This window comes from Oreochromis niloticus, unplaced genomic scaffold (assembly GCF_001858045.2).
Source record: "Oreochromis niloticus isolate F11D_XX unplaced genomic scaffold, O_niloticus_UMD_NMBU tig00008728_pilon, whole genome shotgun sequence".
Taxonomy (NCBI): Eukaryota; Metazoa; Chordata; class Actinopteri; order Cichliformes; family Cichlidae; genus Oreochromis; species Oreochromis niloticus.
The window spans coordinates 25,621-43,863 of NW_020329389.1; the positions used below are offsets into that span (position 1 = coordinate 25,621).

An 18,243-nucleotide genomic window follows, 5' to 3' on the forward strand; every position below is an offset into this window, starting at 1 on the left:
TGTCACCTCTTACAGTTTTCCTGTAATATGAGGTCAAAGATGGGAATATATAGAGTACAGTACAGTAATTTGGGTAAAGTTTACTATCAATTTTCTCAAAAACCGTACAGTACATTTGTCTGTGGATGACAGGGTGAAGAGTGGGGGGTCACCCACAGTCAGAATCCAGTGAAATATCTGCGTCACCTCTTACAGTTTTCCTGTAATCTGAGGTCAAAGATGAAGATATTAAAACTACAGTACTGTATATTGGGTAAATTTTATTGTTAATTTTCTCTGAATCGTACAGTAATTTGGGCTTTGGATCATGGGGTGAAAAGTGGAAATGAACCAAATTTAATAGTGTCAGGACAGTTTCTCAGCCGGTCTTCATCCGTACCGTAATATACGTAAGAGTAGTGCAACCACATTTTAGGTGCGGCTGGCGGGGCGGCTAGCTTTACTGTGACTTCGTAAGCGAGGGCTCACTTGACCGCGGTCACGTTTTATCAGTGGCACGGAAGTAGCTGGCAACGCAAGTAATCCGGGCGCTGCAGCTTTAAGCAGCTGCGCGCGCTCCCGCGGACGGCAATCACTTTCTGGCAGAGAATCACTTTTTGGCACAACACCATGGCAAAAAGTTAGTCTAGAGCCCTGCTAGTAAATACTTGTCACGTCAAGACAAGTTCACAGCAGTAAGTACACTAAATAAATTACTAACAAAGCGGTTCACACATTCATAGTATGTCCATAACAGTGCAAAAATAATTACTTACATCATGGCATTGATTTAAAGCAAGATAAACTTGCATTAAATTAAGGAGTTGTATATTGTCATGGATTTTTGTGTTTATATATAGGGTATATAATTTAAATATCCCTATGGTGAAAACGGGGAAATGACGTTATAGTCTTAAACATTTAGTGAATGTCTAAGCTCTGGTCAAAACAAAAAATAGTGGACTGTGGTCGTGTCCAAATTCATGGGCTGCATCCTCCTGAGGCCGCATTTGTAGACCGATTACGTCACAGCGACGCGCCGAAGGCTGTCCAAATTCGTAGACTCCTCCGAATGCAGCCGACAAATGCGTCCTCCTTTTCCCCGAATTTGAAGGATGGGTCGGGTGTGTCCTTCGTGGCCCACCATATCCCAGAATTCATAGCGCGGCCCAGCCAAACTCCAGTTTCCGGCAATGGCGGCCGCTACTAAGTTTTAAAATTACTTTTATTAATCTTTCTGGGTCACAAAATAAACTTTTAACATATTTTCAGGCGAGAATGTAGCTGTGTAAACTTCAAATATCTGCTCGGTTTATCAAGGTATTGCATATTTGCAAAAGTGCTTCGACGTTTTCGGAGACGTCTGTTACCCACGAGCTTGATAGCTAACCGATAGCTAACCGAGAGCTCGAGGGTCACTGAAGCCGCCGAGAACGGCACAAGTCCCGGCACATCATTTTCAGATCACCGCGGACTTTCGCTACTGAGGTTAAACGTAATATATAAGTCACTTAGACAACCTAAAAATGATATTGTTTGGCTTTTTTCAGTGTTTTATTTGTTCATGAGTAAATCGGTTTGGCTGAGATTAAAGATATTAGATTAGATTAGATAAAATAAAACTTTATTAATCCCCCGGGTGGTTTTCACACAGCTGAATAAACGTCAAACAGAAAACCGATTAAACAGAAGTGTGAGATGGTCGAGAATTTACGCCAGTGTCCTGTTATATTTTAGATAGCAAGGAGCAGACGGCTGTTTATTAAACTCCACCGAGACAGCGGTGACGTTAATCAGAAGGCTAGACCGTCCAATTTCACAGCCGTTTACTTCCGGCCTACCCGACCTTCTGAGGACCCGGCCCACGTAGACCGCGATGGCCGGGTCCTCAGGAGGATGCAGCCCATGAATTTGGACACGACCTGTATTTTGAAATAATTACTCCGGAAGTGTACTTGTTGTCTTTCCGGCGGAAGCTGCAGACGGCGAGAATTGCAGCGGCAAACCCTACACACACTGGGTTGAAAAGAGCTTCTCTTATTCAGCGTTACATGTCCTCTTGAACACAGACATGTATCGCCCGGGTGAACCTGTTCGCCAGGCGCCTCCACCGCTGCCGTTCGGACCTCCACCGCCTCACGGCCCTCCTTTTAGACTCACAGGGCCCTGCTCTGTTCCTCCTCCTGGACACTTACCCCCCAGGCCCTGTGGACTATATCCGGGCGCAGCACGAGATTATCTCCACAACAGACCGTCGAGTGGGCATTTCGTTCGTGTACGTATCCAAGACTAGGTAGTACTAGCTTAGTGACGAAGTAACATGATTGGGAAAAGGGAGTTGACAACCATAACGCTAGCGTACGAATTCATAGACCACTGTGAGATGCAGCTCTTGACACGCCTCAGTGCACAGCATGCACCTCTCATTATGAAAGAAGTGATTGGTTTCTGTATCCTAACTCAGTTTTTTTGTGGGTAAATGCGAGTCACGTCACTGACAAAAACATCTGCAAAGAGCACGCTGCACAACTGCACAACGAAAACTGCAAAAACATTTTATTTAAATTAAAAAAACACACATTGGTGGGAGGGAAACAAAGAGAAACTGGCTTCTTTTTCCACTCTAACCGTGTTTACAGGCCGTTATCTGTTTTACACTCTTGACCAAATAACAAATACATGTTCAGTGAACATAAAAAAAAAAGTCTTCGACGTAATGTTAAGTCTTTTGTGCTATTTGGTGCATCTCAAATATATAAAAGGAATAATCCTAAAAGTAGCTATATTGAAACAAACAAGAACAGAAAGTAAAATATTCCCTCCAAACAAAACGTATAAATACGAAATGTGCAATTCAGTCCATGCTCCGCCCATCAAAAAGTCACCTGCGTGAATATATCACCTGACTGACGATTGTCAGTTGGAAAAGTTTTTACAAATCGCCCAAAAGTTAATATGTAGCGTCTTCATAGTTTGGATCATGTGGATCAGGAATATCAAACCATTTTGCACTGTGGGGCACACAGCCCACATTGATGTGTGTACCAGACAAATTCTGTGCAATTCAGTTCTAGTTATAAAGCACCAAATCACAACAACTGTCCTGCAAGGCAAGGCCAGCGACACTCCCTTTTCTGTCAATGTAAAGAACTGTAACAACACATTAAATTCCTAAGATATGTTAATAAAAGACAAGTAAGTGCAATTTCAACTGTATATATAATAATATATTTCCCCCAGGGATCAATAAAGTATTCTGATTCTGATATCTCAGTTTTTGTACATGATAAAAGAAATCCGTCAGCGGAACTCTTTGGGCAAGAAATAAGTGTGTAAACATGCAGAAAACATTCTGGTAGCTCACTGGCCAGACTGTCTTTTAATTATAAAACAGAAGACTTCTGTTAATCAAAGCTATTTTTTTTCCTACCACCTTAAGGTACATAGTGAAAAAAAAACAGGAAAATTTCTGTCATTTAATTGTTTCTCTGTTACTTAATTACTTTTATCCAGCAAGTTGTAAAGGTTAAGGACATACAGTTAAAAGTCTAGCATCTACGCTGTCCAAAGACACACAGTTGGCTGGATTGGAGTCTTTGTCAAGCCAATTTTGGCCCCTGGCCCTTATGTTTGACAACCATGATGTAGACAGATAGATATATAGCCTACAAATTTCTGCTAGACTAAACATCATTTTAGACAAAAGAGTGAATGAAATAAAAAAAAAAAATAGTTTCTGAAATGGTAAAGAAAATCAAAACGTCTTCATAAGAAAAAAATGTGTAAACGTTAACGTCTTGTTTCAATTTTGAAAAATAGTCACATTCCTTATACATTTTTAATAACGTAAGCTGGCTGCAAATAACTACTAACATTCCATTTGTTACCTGCTATCTAAAAATGACCCTTTTAAATTTATAGAGGTGGCTGGTAGAAAGACATATGAGAAAAGTTATAAGAAATACACTGTTATCAACCCTAAAACAGCCGTAATAGCTCGGAATGCTTTCGAACTTTCAAACTTGCAGACGAACTAGGGGAACACATAATCTTCTTTAATAATGTCTTGCATTGGTTAAAGGTTTTTACCCCCCGGATGAAGTACAGAAATGCTAGTCCACCTGTTTGTTTCTTTCTAAGATATGGTAGAAATGGTGCTGCTGTCTTCTGCTGATCCATTTTCTCTGTAAGAGTAATTAATACTTGCTAGCTTCCTATCTAATCAGCAACTGTTTATGTTTATATGTATGTATACATTAACATGGTACTTAGCTAGAGAGGGCTACCTTCGGGTCATTTCATACGCAACTTTTTCTTTTAAATCCTGTCTGCTGTGGAGTAGTGACAAGCGGCAGGCTTTGTGGTTAATTTGTCAGCTCCGTATGGATCAGTATTTGCTCTAACTGCTTCACATCAACAAGGGTAAGTTTGCACTTTTTTTTCCCCGATGAAAAACAGTCTAGATCATTTGTGAGTTGTAGTGTTTTATAGTGTCTCTGTATGTTTGAGTTGCTAATTACTTTATGACAATAACTGAGCAGTATCATGAAGTGTATCTCCAGGGAGTCTCTTGTCCTGTGGTTGCTCTAAGTCAGTGTTTGGAGCATACTTCACTTTGATTAGTCTGTTTTGTTGAAATAACAACAAACTCTGAGTTGACGTAGAAAAATGTGAGTTGGTGATCTCAGGAAAAGAAGTATTTAGATAGCATGACCCAACCAATAAGGTCAGCAGTGTAAGCTACGGTTGAATGAGCTTGCTGCTGTTAGATATTATTAGATCAAATGTGGAATTATGCCAAACATCATGTGTTCCTACTTAGATCATCTGACTTTAAGGAATAAAATTGATAGACCATTCTAATGCTGGCACATTCATCCCCTTTTAGATAGCAGAAACCATCTTAACACAATGCAGCCAAACCAACAACTTCCTTGTTACATAATTTCCTTAGGGATTAATAAAGTATTCTGATTCTGATTCTTTTGCATTGTTAGTTAGTTTTTAAGTGATGAGTTATTTAGTAAAATTAATCCTTAAATAAATCAGTCCTGGGGGTGTTCATCCCCGGTTTGATTTCGGGAGGTTACAGATCCCTTTGTGGATGTGTTAGTAAGAGCATCCAGTGTAAAAACCCACGTAGCTCTTCATCTTCAGTAGTTTGTGTGAGATTCTTCACAGGGAGTGTGATTCTCCCTCTGCGAGGAGTTCAGCTGAGAGAGTGAATCTGGACTGCATCCGTACTGTTTTAAATGTTATGTAATAAGTTTAAACTGTTATGTAACCTGAAAAACTTGTAATGGAGAAATTAGTTATCCCCTTCTTAGGATTGTACCATTAGTTTATGTCTCTGTTTTGTGTTTAAGGTACCAGTGACACATTTTTATGAACATAATATATGCTCTGATAGTGTTTATTTACTTGACATTGTTTCCCGTATTTTGCAGGATAACATTTTAAAATGAAATCGAATTGGATTTTGATAATCTTGCAGATGCACTGAAGAATGGATGGGATTTGAATTGTCCCTTATTTGCTTTTAGGAATGGGCAAATACATGTAAATATGTTATTGTACTGATTCACGACTTTTTTCTTAAGAAGCATTTAACATGTCATTTTTAGCCTTCATGTAGAGATTTGTCTTCCTTTGTACAGCAGGAAAAAAACAGTACTATCTGTGGCTGCTACTCAGTTTGACTTGGTGGAAGTTGTATGTTTGTGTGCCTACATTTATCAGAGGAAACTAATGTGTATTTTAAAATCTAGTTTGTTTAGTTTACAAAAGCCAAAAGTCTTGCTAAAGAAACATTTTGGAAGTTGCATGTTTTATAGTCACATAACTGTACAAGCCAGAGTTCAAGAAGCCTTGGAAGCATTTAAACACAAGTCTGATTATCATTGTGAGCACACAAGATTGTGGCCATGGCTGATTTTTATAGCATTTTAATATATTTATTGTATGTGGCACATGTTACATTAGATAATTAAGGAGCTCTGTTTTTTTAATCTGTCACAGTGTCTTCATTTGCTTGGTTATGTTGTGACAAAATAACAAATTTATGTGTACAAAAACCTTTCAAAAAGTAAAGAAAACCTGTGTCCTGTGCTGTTTTTTTTTTTTTTTTTTTTTTTTAAACAATTTCGTTTTTACTGTGGTCGAGAAAACTCTACTTTAGAAACATCAGCTAGTGTTACTAGAGTAGAGCTGGCTTTTTATGCTTTTATTGAGACTCAGCTACTCCATTCGCATCTCTTCAGAGTCACTGACTGCAGGTTGTCATTCACACAGTGGTTCAGTCACTTTTTACAGCATGCACTCTGTTCAGAATGACCTGGAAGGTGATGTTGATGCTTAGCACTCTTTACTCTATTAGTCTGGTGGGATTATTTTATTTATGCAATTCATGAATAGGCGTGTTACTGAACTTGCATTTGAAAAAAAAACAAAAAACCCTCCTAACAAGATCTGATACAGAGTTTCCTCCCTGAAAAATTTTCCTAATCTTAAAATGAAACATGAAATCTGTAATTTTAAAGCAGACCAAAAGTTTCACATTTCCATGGTGGTTTGCTAGGGCCTTATCTTAATTGCAGAATCCTAACTCCTAAACCATCAATGTATTTTCACTTAAACAAGCAGCTTTTTTAAGTGCATTAAAGCTATATAAAAATTTAACAGTGCAAATGCAAATTCCTTGCTGACAGTTTAACCAAAAGGTATTTCCAGTGGAAATTGGCCGACATATCCTCAGCATAACCATGTATAATATCCACTGAACTTAAAAAGAGGTTATACACACACAATACGGTAATATTATGTTGAAGCACAGTACATATCACTCCGCCAGGCTCCTGCCTACGATAGCCGTAATGGTCCGACAATCCATCAAGCGGTGAGGCTTCATAGCTTAGCAAAGTCGTACTGAAACATTTGACAGATTTTCGAGCGGGATTATAAGGGGCACTGTTGATTTTCAGAAAAATCAAAGGATTGATTTTAAGTGTGCCCTATTTTCCAAACAACACCGTAATAACGACGGCCCGCTAGCATGCTCTACCAAATATAGTGCTTTTTTGTGTATCTGACGGATGAAAGCCAAACCAGTTCCACACCACTGAAGTTGCAGCATTTTTACAAATCAATTCTGGTTCATCCGTTTCATTCAACAATCCCCTTTCGCTCTTCTCACTCTGCGTCGCCGCCATGTGGGCATGTAAACAAAGGCACTGCGCATGCGCGTTTTACCCATATTCTATCGCGATATTTCATTTTCCTATCGTTGCCCAACATTACACCGGTATTACCGTGAACGGTATGATATAGCCCAGCCCTACTTGACACTTGACACAAGTAGTAAAAGCATTGATCATCTCTGTAGTAATAGTGACAGTTATGCTCTGTGCTCTACATAGAATAATAACTGTCAAAATTACTACAGGTGGCAAGATGCGGCAGGTCAAACATAGGCTGCTGTAAGATTTTGTAAAAAATTCTAAAATCAGCTAATAACTGCCTGTTGTGACCAGACCACTTAAACGGTTAATCTTTTGTTTTTAAATAGAAAACCAAAACTGTGATAAACCAAAGCTGCATGGGCATGACCATTTGTAGATAAATACTATCATTTGAGAAATGTCTTTTTAAAATCTCTTCAGAAGTTTTTCCATACAAAATAAAAAATGCCATAGATAATCTTCTGCAGTTATAACCTGTACAGCACTATAACATGAATTCTGAATGCTCTCAGCCCCACTGTAGCAGCTTCTCCTCCATAGACCGTAGTACACCAATTGCTTTGGGAGGAAGCCAGCAGATCGTTACTCCTGCTGAACCATCAACACATCCGGTACCACAGTGGAATCCCCCTCCAGTGGAACGTCATTCTCTAGATAATAGGTCTGTGTGTGTGTTTGTGTGTTTCTGTCATTGAAATAGTGTGTATAAGTCAGTTTTAGCATTAAAGTATTCTTTTGTTTGTGCCAGTGTTTTAAACACATGCTTGTTTGTTTATAGTGACCGTGCTGGTGAGGAATTCCTGAGATGCATTGCAGCCAACAAACCCCTCCCAAACTATCTCAAAGGCAACATGGCATACAACCTGGCTGAGGCATTTAAGTCAGCTAGTATATTGAAAGAAGCAGTCAAATCAGACCGTGAATTCCAGAAGCATGTGGCTAGAAGCAAGAGCCGTAGTCGAAGCCGTAGCAGAAGCCAAGGCAGGTCTCGAGCCAGGAGTCGTGGTCGAAGCAAAAGCAGAGTACGCAGCCGAAGCAGGGGAAGAAGCAAAACTCATGCCTGTGGGAAGAGTCGAGCTAGAAGCAAAAGCAGGGCTCGCAGTAGGAGTCGGAGCAACAGTCGAATTGAGAAAAAGAGTCATGTACGGAGCAAGAGTCGAGCAAGGCGATCCAAGTCACGAAGTAGCAGTAGTGAAAAGAGCCGAGGCAAAGGCAAAAAGAGAAACAGGAGCCCTGGACTCATCACCGTCAACAGCAGTAATAATCTGCCAGGAAATAGTCTGTTAGAAGGATTGAAGCTGGTTATGAGCAGCCAAGATTTGGAAGATCAGCTGCCATCTCTCAAAGATATCATTCTCACTATTAAGGTAGAGCTTATTACTTATTCCACAAGTTATGCTAAGATCATTGTTTTGCTGGACCAAATTGAAACCAGCTGCATTGTAATAAAAAAAAAAACCAACATTAAGAGTTGAGTTAAACAACTATCTAGAGTAGCAATTAGCCTTACATATTTAAATTACACCTAAAGTTCATAACAACAAACCCTAACATTATAGTAACGCTTCCCAAGTACTAGCATGATTTAGCATTTGTAAGTCATTAATTTGTGTATTTTTTTGTTTGTTTTTAAATTAAGACAATCTTGCAGTGCAAAACAAAATTCTCTGACATGCTTTATGTAACTTGATCTAAAAATGACATTGTGTAAGGAAGTAACCAGTAATTGATAGAGGTTTCAGCAGCATTATTTATATATATTTTTATAATATAAAGAAATAATCAAATTCTATGTAAAATGTCTTTAAGTAGAAGTGCATATGTTAAGTTAAGTAAAATTCTTGTAATTGCAGAAGCTGTTTTTAGAAAAATAAGACATTTCAGTGAAACCTGTACAAATTATGTGCTGTATCTACCTTGCATGTTACATTGGGACATTACTATTATAAATTGCTATTATATTTAAATAACAGCAGCTTAAATTGAAATTTCTTAACACAGCACATACACGTCTCAGACATTGGCAGTTGTAACTGTTAAAAGCTGTAGTTTATAATGGTGAGGTTTCAATATAAGCCATAAGAGCCAGGAAAGAATGTTAGTCTTAAGTTAAAGCATGTAACAGTGCACTGGAGCTTGAGGTTTTTGGTTGGTTTTTATGCTGAACTTATTTATGCTGAAATGAGAATTACATTGATCTACAAAGGCTCATGGGTGAACAATTGATTGCTTTAGCCCTGAACCTTTAAACTGAGCAGTATAATTGTGAGCAGCCACAAATTCAGTGCATCTAATTGTGATTTCTTCTACACAGGCTCCACATGAGGGGAAAAAAGTTGAGTGTGTATCTAATGAGCCTACACATATGGAACATGACAGTCAAGACAGTTTATCAATGCTGGAAAAGGAAAGCATGCTGCTTCCACATGAAAGAGTTGGTGGTGATTTCTCATGGCTTCAAGGACAAAGTCAAGAAGATGCTGCATACCAGAAAGCTAATGAACTTGAAGATGAAGAGTCTTTCTTGTATGGGAATGAACCAGCTTCCCAGATTAATGAAAAGGCCAAACTACAGAAAGAGAGTAGTTCCCTTTCCACTCGTTGTGGACATCTTCTTGATCCAAATCAGTCCCTGCAGTTGGCTTCTTCAACTTTTGTCCACTCCAATCTGGACAACATGGAATATGAGAAAATCAAGATCATATTAAAAAGCCTGGGTTCATCAAGTGAGATCAAGGGGAAGACGCAGGGTCAGAATGAGCAGGAGTCATCTTCTACACTTGTCAATTCAGACAAAGCAGCAGCAACTTTAGCATTGCCAGCACTCAATAACCCAAATGTACGTCAGGCTCTGGAGTCTCTGCAATCTCTGATCAAAGGTGAGAGATTTCTATTAAATGAATGATTCAGCATAGTTTACTCATGCTACTGAGTTTCTATTTTTTTCAGTATTTTGTGTTATTAACAATGCCTTTAAACAGTTTTTTGATTTACTTCATTATGGCAGATTATGTAATGAGTTACACATAACAGACTTTTAAAGTTTAAACCTGGAATTGTATGTTATTTGACTTGTCTGTGAATACAAACCATACGCAGTGTATTTAAAATAAACCTAGATAATTTAAAAAGATGCACTAGTTAATGGACTACTGTTTTCAGGACTGGAGTTTGGCATGTTAGCTAACTTCGTCTTTGTTTTTGAACCAGAAGGGATTTGGATTTTATATTGGAGGAAGAGTGGAGATGCCCAGAATCCACGTTTTTTTTTTTTTGAAGTCCAGTATCCACAGTCACTGATAATTTGGGGTGCCGCTTCATCTTCCGATGTTTGTAGTGATTGATCCACTGTGTTTTATCAACTCCATTTTCAGTACAGAAGATTGTACAGCACTATCTCACAAGTGCTATGGAGATGCTGGTTTCTTTTTCCAACAGGACCTCTATCTAGCTACAGTGCCAAAATTACTAAAATGATTTTCTGATCTGTTTATAAAGTAAACAGTAATAACATACTGTTACTTTATTAACAGCATGTTATTGGTCAGCTAACTTATCTGACGCTAACCCCATAGAGCAGCGGTGCCCAACCTTTTTTGCGCCACGGACTGGTTTAATATCAGACAATATTTTCACGGACCAGCCTTTAAGGTGTCGTGGATAAATACAACAAAATAAAATGAAAAGGCCAAGACAAAAACTGTGGTATTTTGTAAATATAGTAATAAACGCTAATTCACTGTGTAATTGTGTAACTTTATTAGCAGCGTCCTCCTGAAATGCTCCAACAAATTTGAGAGTAACATCGTCCTCTCTGCCACTTGCTCTCGCGTAAATATTTCTTTCAAAATAAGACACACAACTGCAACACGGGAAAAGACCCAGGGAAACAGAGTTAACGATAAAAACCATGAAAACCATAAATTTCACAACCAAACCTCAACTCTCGCGGCCCAGTACCAAACGACTCGTGGCCCAGGGGTTGGGGACCGCTGCCATAGAGAACATACAGATGAGGTAAAGGGTGCTCAGGCTCGTAAACACGTGCTTAACTTTTGGTGAAAGAGTCTTGGTTTTCTTTGTTTTCTTTTTTTCTGTTTTCTTTGAATTCTTCTTTTTCCAGGGTGGAATGATTGTACAGCATACATTTTTAATTACTTTAAAAAACAAGAATTGGGTGCACAAGTTTAAATTTATTTAGAATTTTCTTTAAACCATACTGTGTTAACATTGTACATACAGGCTCAAATATATACGTCCCCACTAATATTTGGTTAACTGTCCCTTAGCAAATTGCACCTTGACCAGATTAGGGCTGCCACGATTAGTCGACTAGTCACGATTACGTCGACTATCAAAATCATCGACGACTGATTTAATAGTCGACGCGTCGTTTGAAGCTTTGTAAGATCACAAAAGACGCAGGAATAAGTAGTAGGATTTAAGAGTGTAATAACGGACTGAAACAGAAGATGGCAGCACTGCATGTACAAGGATGCCAGCTGCCATTAAACCCCGAAGAAGAAGAAGAAGTAGCTCTGTCCCAGAATTCATAGCGCAGCCCAGCTCAGTTTCCAACAATGGCGGCAGCTAGTTAGTTTTAATATTACTGTTATTATTCTTTCTGGGTCACAAAATAAACGTTTAACATATTTTCAGGCGAGAATGTAACTGTGTAAACCTCAAATATCTGGTCAGTTTATCAAGACACCACATATTTTCAAAAGCGCTCCGACATTTTCGGAGACGTCTGTTAACTACTTGCTCAATAGCTAGCCGGGGGCAAGGCTCACTACAGCCCGTGAGAACACCGGACTCCCGGCAAATCGTTTTCAAACCCACCGCCGTCTTTCGCTACTCAGGTTTAACATACATAAGTCACTTAGATAACTTAAAAATGTTATTGTTTGGCTTTTTTAGTATTTAATTTGTTCCTGAGTAAATCGGTTTGGCTGAGATTAAAGTTATAGTTTTTACACAGCTGAATAAACGTGAAGCAGACAACTGGTTATCAGAAGTGTGAGATGCTCCAGAATATACTCCGGTGTCCTGTTATATTTTAGATAGCAAGGAGTTTATTAAACTTCAACAAAAAAATCTGCAAATTTCATTAAAATTTAATAAACTATCATCTTGTCTTTATTTTTAGTTAGCACATATCTTAAACACTTAAAGCTGTAAGCTAATGATAGTTATATAAGAGCAGATGCATGCTGGCGCAATAAGCTGTACGTTTTACGTCCAATGGATGCATGATCTGATTAGTCGACTAATCGCAAAAATAATCGGTGACTAGTCGACTATCAAAATAATCGTTTGTGGCAGCCCTAGACCAGATGCTTTTAGTACCCATTAACAAGCTTCTGGCGTAATCCTGGCTAGATATTTGACTAGTCTTCTTCTAGCTGCTGATCTGAGGAAATGTAAAAGAGGAAAGATTTTGGAGGTTGTAGTCCTCCTTCATTATTCCAGCCACTTTGTGCAATGCACCAGTGCAACTGTTTTATGTGAGTGGGACAGTTTGCGTGTTCTTTCTATTCTTGGCAAAGTGCTGACATATCCAAATAACTTGTACTTATTTATAATTGTTTGAATTGATGATTCTGGAATGTGTAGTTTTTTAGAAATGTCTCCATGAAACATCCCCTGCATGTTTAAATCTACAATTATCCATCTTAGATCTTCACAGAGTTCCTTAGACTTTTCCAGTGTTCTAGACATTGGTCAATGCCATGACTGCTGGCAATCAACTTTTTATGCTGGAAAAGAGAAACTACCAATTGTAGTCAACTGGTAGTTTTGAAAAGTCAATAGGTAAAAGCCTTGTCAAGTTAAGATACTGTAGAACCTTCAGCACCACTTATTAAAACATAGTGAAGTGAATGTATAGATTTAAGCATACGTATACTTTTTGCCCTATGTAGATTAGAGACAATCCATCAATTTAAACTTATGAACCAAATTCTTGTTTTAAGTAATATAAGGTGTTGTATAATCAGTCCACATTGGAAAAGGGTTAGGGTTAAGACTCAAGTGACTACTGTGATTACAACTGTAAATGTGCATACTTTTCAGATGTTAGACATTTCTGCATTGTAAATCCTTTTTGATTGATATGAGGAAATATGCTACAAGTCTGAGGTACTGGATTTCTGATTTTCATGTGCTGTTAGCCATTAAAACAAAAGAAGCTATTTCATTTTGTTTAATGAATATGGGAAATATATATATCTAAATTTACCCCTTTTAAATAAAAATAGACTCATAAAGGGTAACTTTTGCAGAGGTCATGAAAGGGGAAAATGGGAGAAAATTATGAAGATCAGACCTTTTTCTTGTAGAAGTCTGTAAGGAGTTTTATTTATCCTGTGAAGTTGGGCATTTTGATATGGGAGTCTGTCGAGATTGAGTTGCTTTTGGAGGCATCCATGAAACTGCATTTTCTGGCTCTCTGAAATTTGGCTTCCTTCTTCTTCTTTTTTTTAAATCCCAAAAGGGAATTGGGAAAAACCAAAAAGTAATGGTTTAAGTAAACAATTGTTTATTTGTTGTTTTTTTTAAATATGTATGTATTTAAGCATATGCTTAAATATATACGTCACACTCTTTTAATCCAGTTTCTGGATAACTAAACTATAGTGACTTGCTAATTATCACATCTTTTGCATTAGATTAGTTATACTAATAGTTTTTATAATTCTGTCATTGTGTGGCTGGTGTGGTTGTGATTTTTTTTTCTTTTTTTTTTAATGAAAAAGGTCATAAAACATTTTAAATTTCATTAGGTCAACCATGAAGAAACATATAGAACGCCCAGCATTACTGTTGTCTAAGGGATGGCAACAAGCACAAAAGTCTGCTTGTGTGAAACCAAGAGATTTGTATGAGAGCTATTTACCCAGCTGATGTCACCTGGTCTGATGTCTTACACCTCTGTTTTTATTCTTTAATACTTTTATTAGTGAAAACATAGTTATACATTAATTACCGTTATTCTTTGTTCCTTAAGCTACAAAGGACAAACGAACAAAAAGAGACTGCACATCTCAAGCATCTGATAAACATAAGGTGAATTTTCAAGCGTCATTCATGTAATGAAGTGAGATACAGGAAAAAAATGCTAAAGCACCCGCTTATTTTGAAATTCAAATGTGTTTCACAGGAGGGTGACAGTGAGGAAAGGAAGAGAGAGAAACAACAGAAAGTAAATAAAATGGAGTCTTTGGCCAAAGAACTGGATGAACTGTTAAAACAAGATGGTAATGTAGTGTTCTTTGTTTATTTCCATTTTGTTGTCTCCCACAGTCTAAAATATTCCTTACACTTAAATACTTTTCTTCTCCATTTGCAGGACAGGGTTTTATAACTTCAGTTACTGGCTTTTACTGCCAGAAATGTGAGGAGTTCATTGGAGATTTGAAGTCTGCTGAAAACCATGCAGCTATCCGCCATCATAGTAATTCTATTGTGAGTACCCATTGTACATAACTCATTGTGGATGAGGCACATGATACTCTACATTTTTTTTTGAAAAACATAAAAGGATAAGTATGTAACAGATTTTAACTTGGCTGACATCTTTTTCACATAGTCAAGGTGCTCCTTGTATATACAGGAAAAAAATGTTCAATGATTTTTAGTTATATTTGAATCAAATAGGATCATAACCCTTCAACTTCTTGACTACATATTTAACGGTTTTAATGCCACTTCTGCTGTCCAGTTGTGGACCCAGTTCTTGTTGTTTAAATTCATTAAAGTTGTAGGCTGTAGAATCCTTCCACCCTGGAAAAGGAGCAGTTCTAAGAAATCATTAAAAGCCTAAAATATACCATGATGAATGTATATTAACCCAATTATACAAGCTTGAATCTAAAATGTTGTTTTCACAATGAAAGAAACTTTACAGTTATCCCAAAACTGTTCATGTTCAATTCAACTTTTCTTCCCCCCCGTGTGTTTGTAGCCAAAAGAACAGACGGACAGGCACTCTAAAGACAGCAAAGGACACCCTCATCATTACAGTGCCTCCAGTAATCGACACCCTGCCCCCCCAGACAGGAGAGATCACAGGGGTTATGGTTACCACGGGGATTCAGGAAACCACCGGAATAGGACAGACCATCTACGGAATTGGAAGGATGAGAAAGATTTCAGAAGCCAATACCATGATGATGACCACAAAAGTCACAAGGATAGAGATGAAAACATCTTCTTGAAAGAGGAAATGAAAAAGGAGCAAATGTTTATAACAGTCTCCGATGGACTGACACCTTCAACTTCTAACATCAGGGTCAAGGAGGAGGTGGACAAGGAGAAGTCCACTGGAAGCCATGGTAAAGTTAAAGCGAAAGACCTAGAATCATCCAAGGAGAAAAAAGGCAGCATTGAAAATGATAAATACAGTGATAGCACTGATGATGACGGAAAATCACCTAAAACAAAAAAGAATAAAAAGAAAAAGAAGAAGAAGGAGAAAAAGAATAAGAAACAGAAGGAAGATAAGTCTTAGGTGTTATATTGTCCTTGTCATATAACTCTGGGATCATGGTGTAGCAGCTTATTTCTGGACTGATTTTCTAACATAGTTTTCTCACTTTCTTTTCCTCCACCCAATTGTTTTTTGTTACTGTCATTATGAAGGAATAGACTGATATGTTAGGAAGCACGTTTGTTGGTGGTCGTTCTCTAAAAGTAGTTTAGTATTACTTTTATCTTTGTGTATCTAGGACAGTGGTCTTTACCTCACTTAGAACTAAGATTGACTTTTCTCAGTTAATTTAGGTATTTTTTCCCACTTCAGACAGCGTGTGTGCTCGGTCAAATGAATTCTCATGTGGAATGAAATGTTCTCATGTGTTCCTCAGTAAACAGGCAAACAAAAACCTTTTCCAAAACGTCTGTTCCCTTTACACATTCTGCACAGTTTTCAGCAGTACTGTATTAATGTCTGCCACGTTTCAGGTATGGCATCACATCTTGGTTCTATCTTTTAATTAAATGTTCGAGAAAATAAGCAGTAAGTACTTTTTTCATTTCATTGGACCAACAGCATTGTAGTTTTAGAAAAGTTATACATGTATCTGACATCTTGTATTCATTATGATCTCAAATAAAGTAAAATAAACAAATGTGTACTATTCCTTAGTTTTTTGGGTTTTCTTTTTTGATTTTAAAGTCAACTTTATACTGTGTTTGAGTGGCAAAAAAGGGTCACTAATGTCCCTACAGCACTTCAGCATCAGAACTGTAAGCCTTTCCCACCCCAGTATTGCATCCTTTTCTTGCTTCCTTCCCCACACATTCAGTTCCTTGGTAATTTAACTGCTCATTGGATCGGAACTATGATTGGTCATTTTATATTGATGCTTTTATGTTCTGTGTCTTATGTGGTGGTCTCTGTGCCTTTTTAATTGCCCCTTGGAGATAAATAAAGGGAATTTGAATTGTATCAATACATTTGAAGTGGTCATATACGTGTTTGATTTAATTTTAAATTCACCAGAATTTGTTTTTAATATCTGAAATGTTCAAATTTATTCAGGTAAATGGCAAAGAACCTGCATCTAAAGAGTAGTTACAAATTGGAAATAGTGAAACTACAAGTAACTCAAAGTTACTTTACTAAGTTCGTAAGCTAAGTTATTTTTTCTTGACGTCTGTGGAAAAAAAAAGGTCTGACTGGTTTGACTTTTTTTTTACATACTAAGGCTTTTGCCTGTGTCGAATGTAATGCAGTCGAAGCTCATCTATCAGAGATGAATATGCCATCCAAAAATGGAGAAACACACTCCATATTGTGAATTATTATAGGTATATCATATGTATCTTTTTTCTATTGTATTTACCAACATCAAGAAGTCACAAGAAAAAGAAAGACCACACCATGGTACATGTTTAAATAGGAAACGTTTATTGATCTAATTTATTTATTAAACAAAAAGACATAATTTTTTTCACCTCAAAAAATACATACACACAAGGGTTGTCCAATATCAGACAGAAATGTGAACTCCACTCTGTAGAGTAGGCAGTAAACTGTGAATTGTGGATTCAAGCTGTTCATATTTTTGGCCACCAGATATGACCGTGTTGAAAAGCTTTGAGTAATATTAAATGGAGTGATTCTTATATAGTGCTTTCTACCCTCCCAGAGTACTGAAAGCTCTCTATACAACATGTCACATTCACCCCATTCACACCCATTCACACAAGCACCATCTTCTATCAGCTCACTACCATTCACACACATTCATAGAGCTACCTGGGGTTGATATCTTGTCCAAGGATATTTGAAATACCTTCCGATCAGCAGATGACCTGCTCTACTTCTGAGCTACAGCCACCCGTTTTTTAACACAAGCTTCAATGCTTCAGAAAGCTTTGTTTGCCATCACTGACTGGATTCCTAAAGAAATATTTACATCAAGGACTGTTACCTACCAAATAAATAAATAAAATTGTATGATGTTTGATGTCTGTCTGCTGACTGCCCAATAAAAAAATAAGTGAGGACTAGCTCAGTAATTTAGGTATGCTATTTAGCTAACACTGCCATCAACCCGTCCAACATGCTATACAATAAACTCACTAAGTGTTTTGGCGATTGTGAAGGAGCATTACTGCTGAACATTTAGATGGTTGACAAAATGGCTCTTCCGATGTTTTCAGCTAAATCGCTGGAGATGCTGGTAAGCAAGAAGTGACTGTCAGGGGAGAGCAGTCACACAACCTGACCGCTGCTTTTATTTTGGTATTTTGATTGACCAGGAGAATAATTTGCGTATTTGCTAAATATTTAGTTTGCCATAACATTTAGATTTAAAAATAATATTTGGATTTAACATTTGTTTAGATTTAAAATTTAGTTTTAATTATAAAAAGTTACAAATATTTTGGTAAATATTGTATAAGTGACTCGATGTTTTATAAGGTTTGAACCTACATGTGGAAATATGTTGGTGTTAATTTCAGCATTTTCAGTTTACAAACGGTGCCCCATATTCCTAACACACAGCCGCAAAGG

General features: G+C 37.5%; 1 protein-coding gene across 1 annotated transcript; it reads left to right on the forward strand.

The window, feature by feature from the left end:
- Positions 1-1,924: 1,924 nt before the first annotated feature.
- Positions 1,925-16,357, forward strand: si:ch211-195b21.5 (uncharacterized protein DDB_G0287625). Its single transcript, XM_005466284.4, has 8 exons — positions 1,925-2,254; positions 7,730-7,878; positions 7,996-8,584; positions 9,532-10,096; positions 14,227-14,285; positions 14,380-14,476; positions 14,569-14,684; positions 15,184-16,357. The coding sequence occupies exons 1-8, from the start codon at positions 2,051-2,053 to the stop codon at positions 15,727-15,729; spliced, it is 2,325 nt and encodes a 774-aa protein (XP_005466341.1). The 5' UTR covers positions 1,925-2,050; the 3' UTR covers positions 15,730-16,357.
- Positions 16,358-18,243: the final 1,886 nt, after the last annotated feature.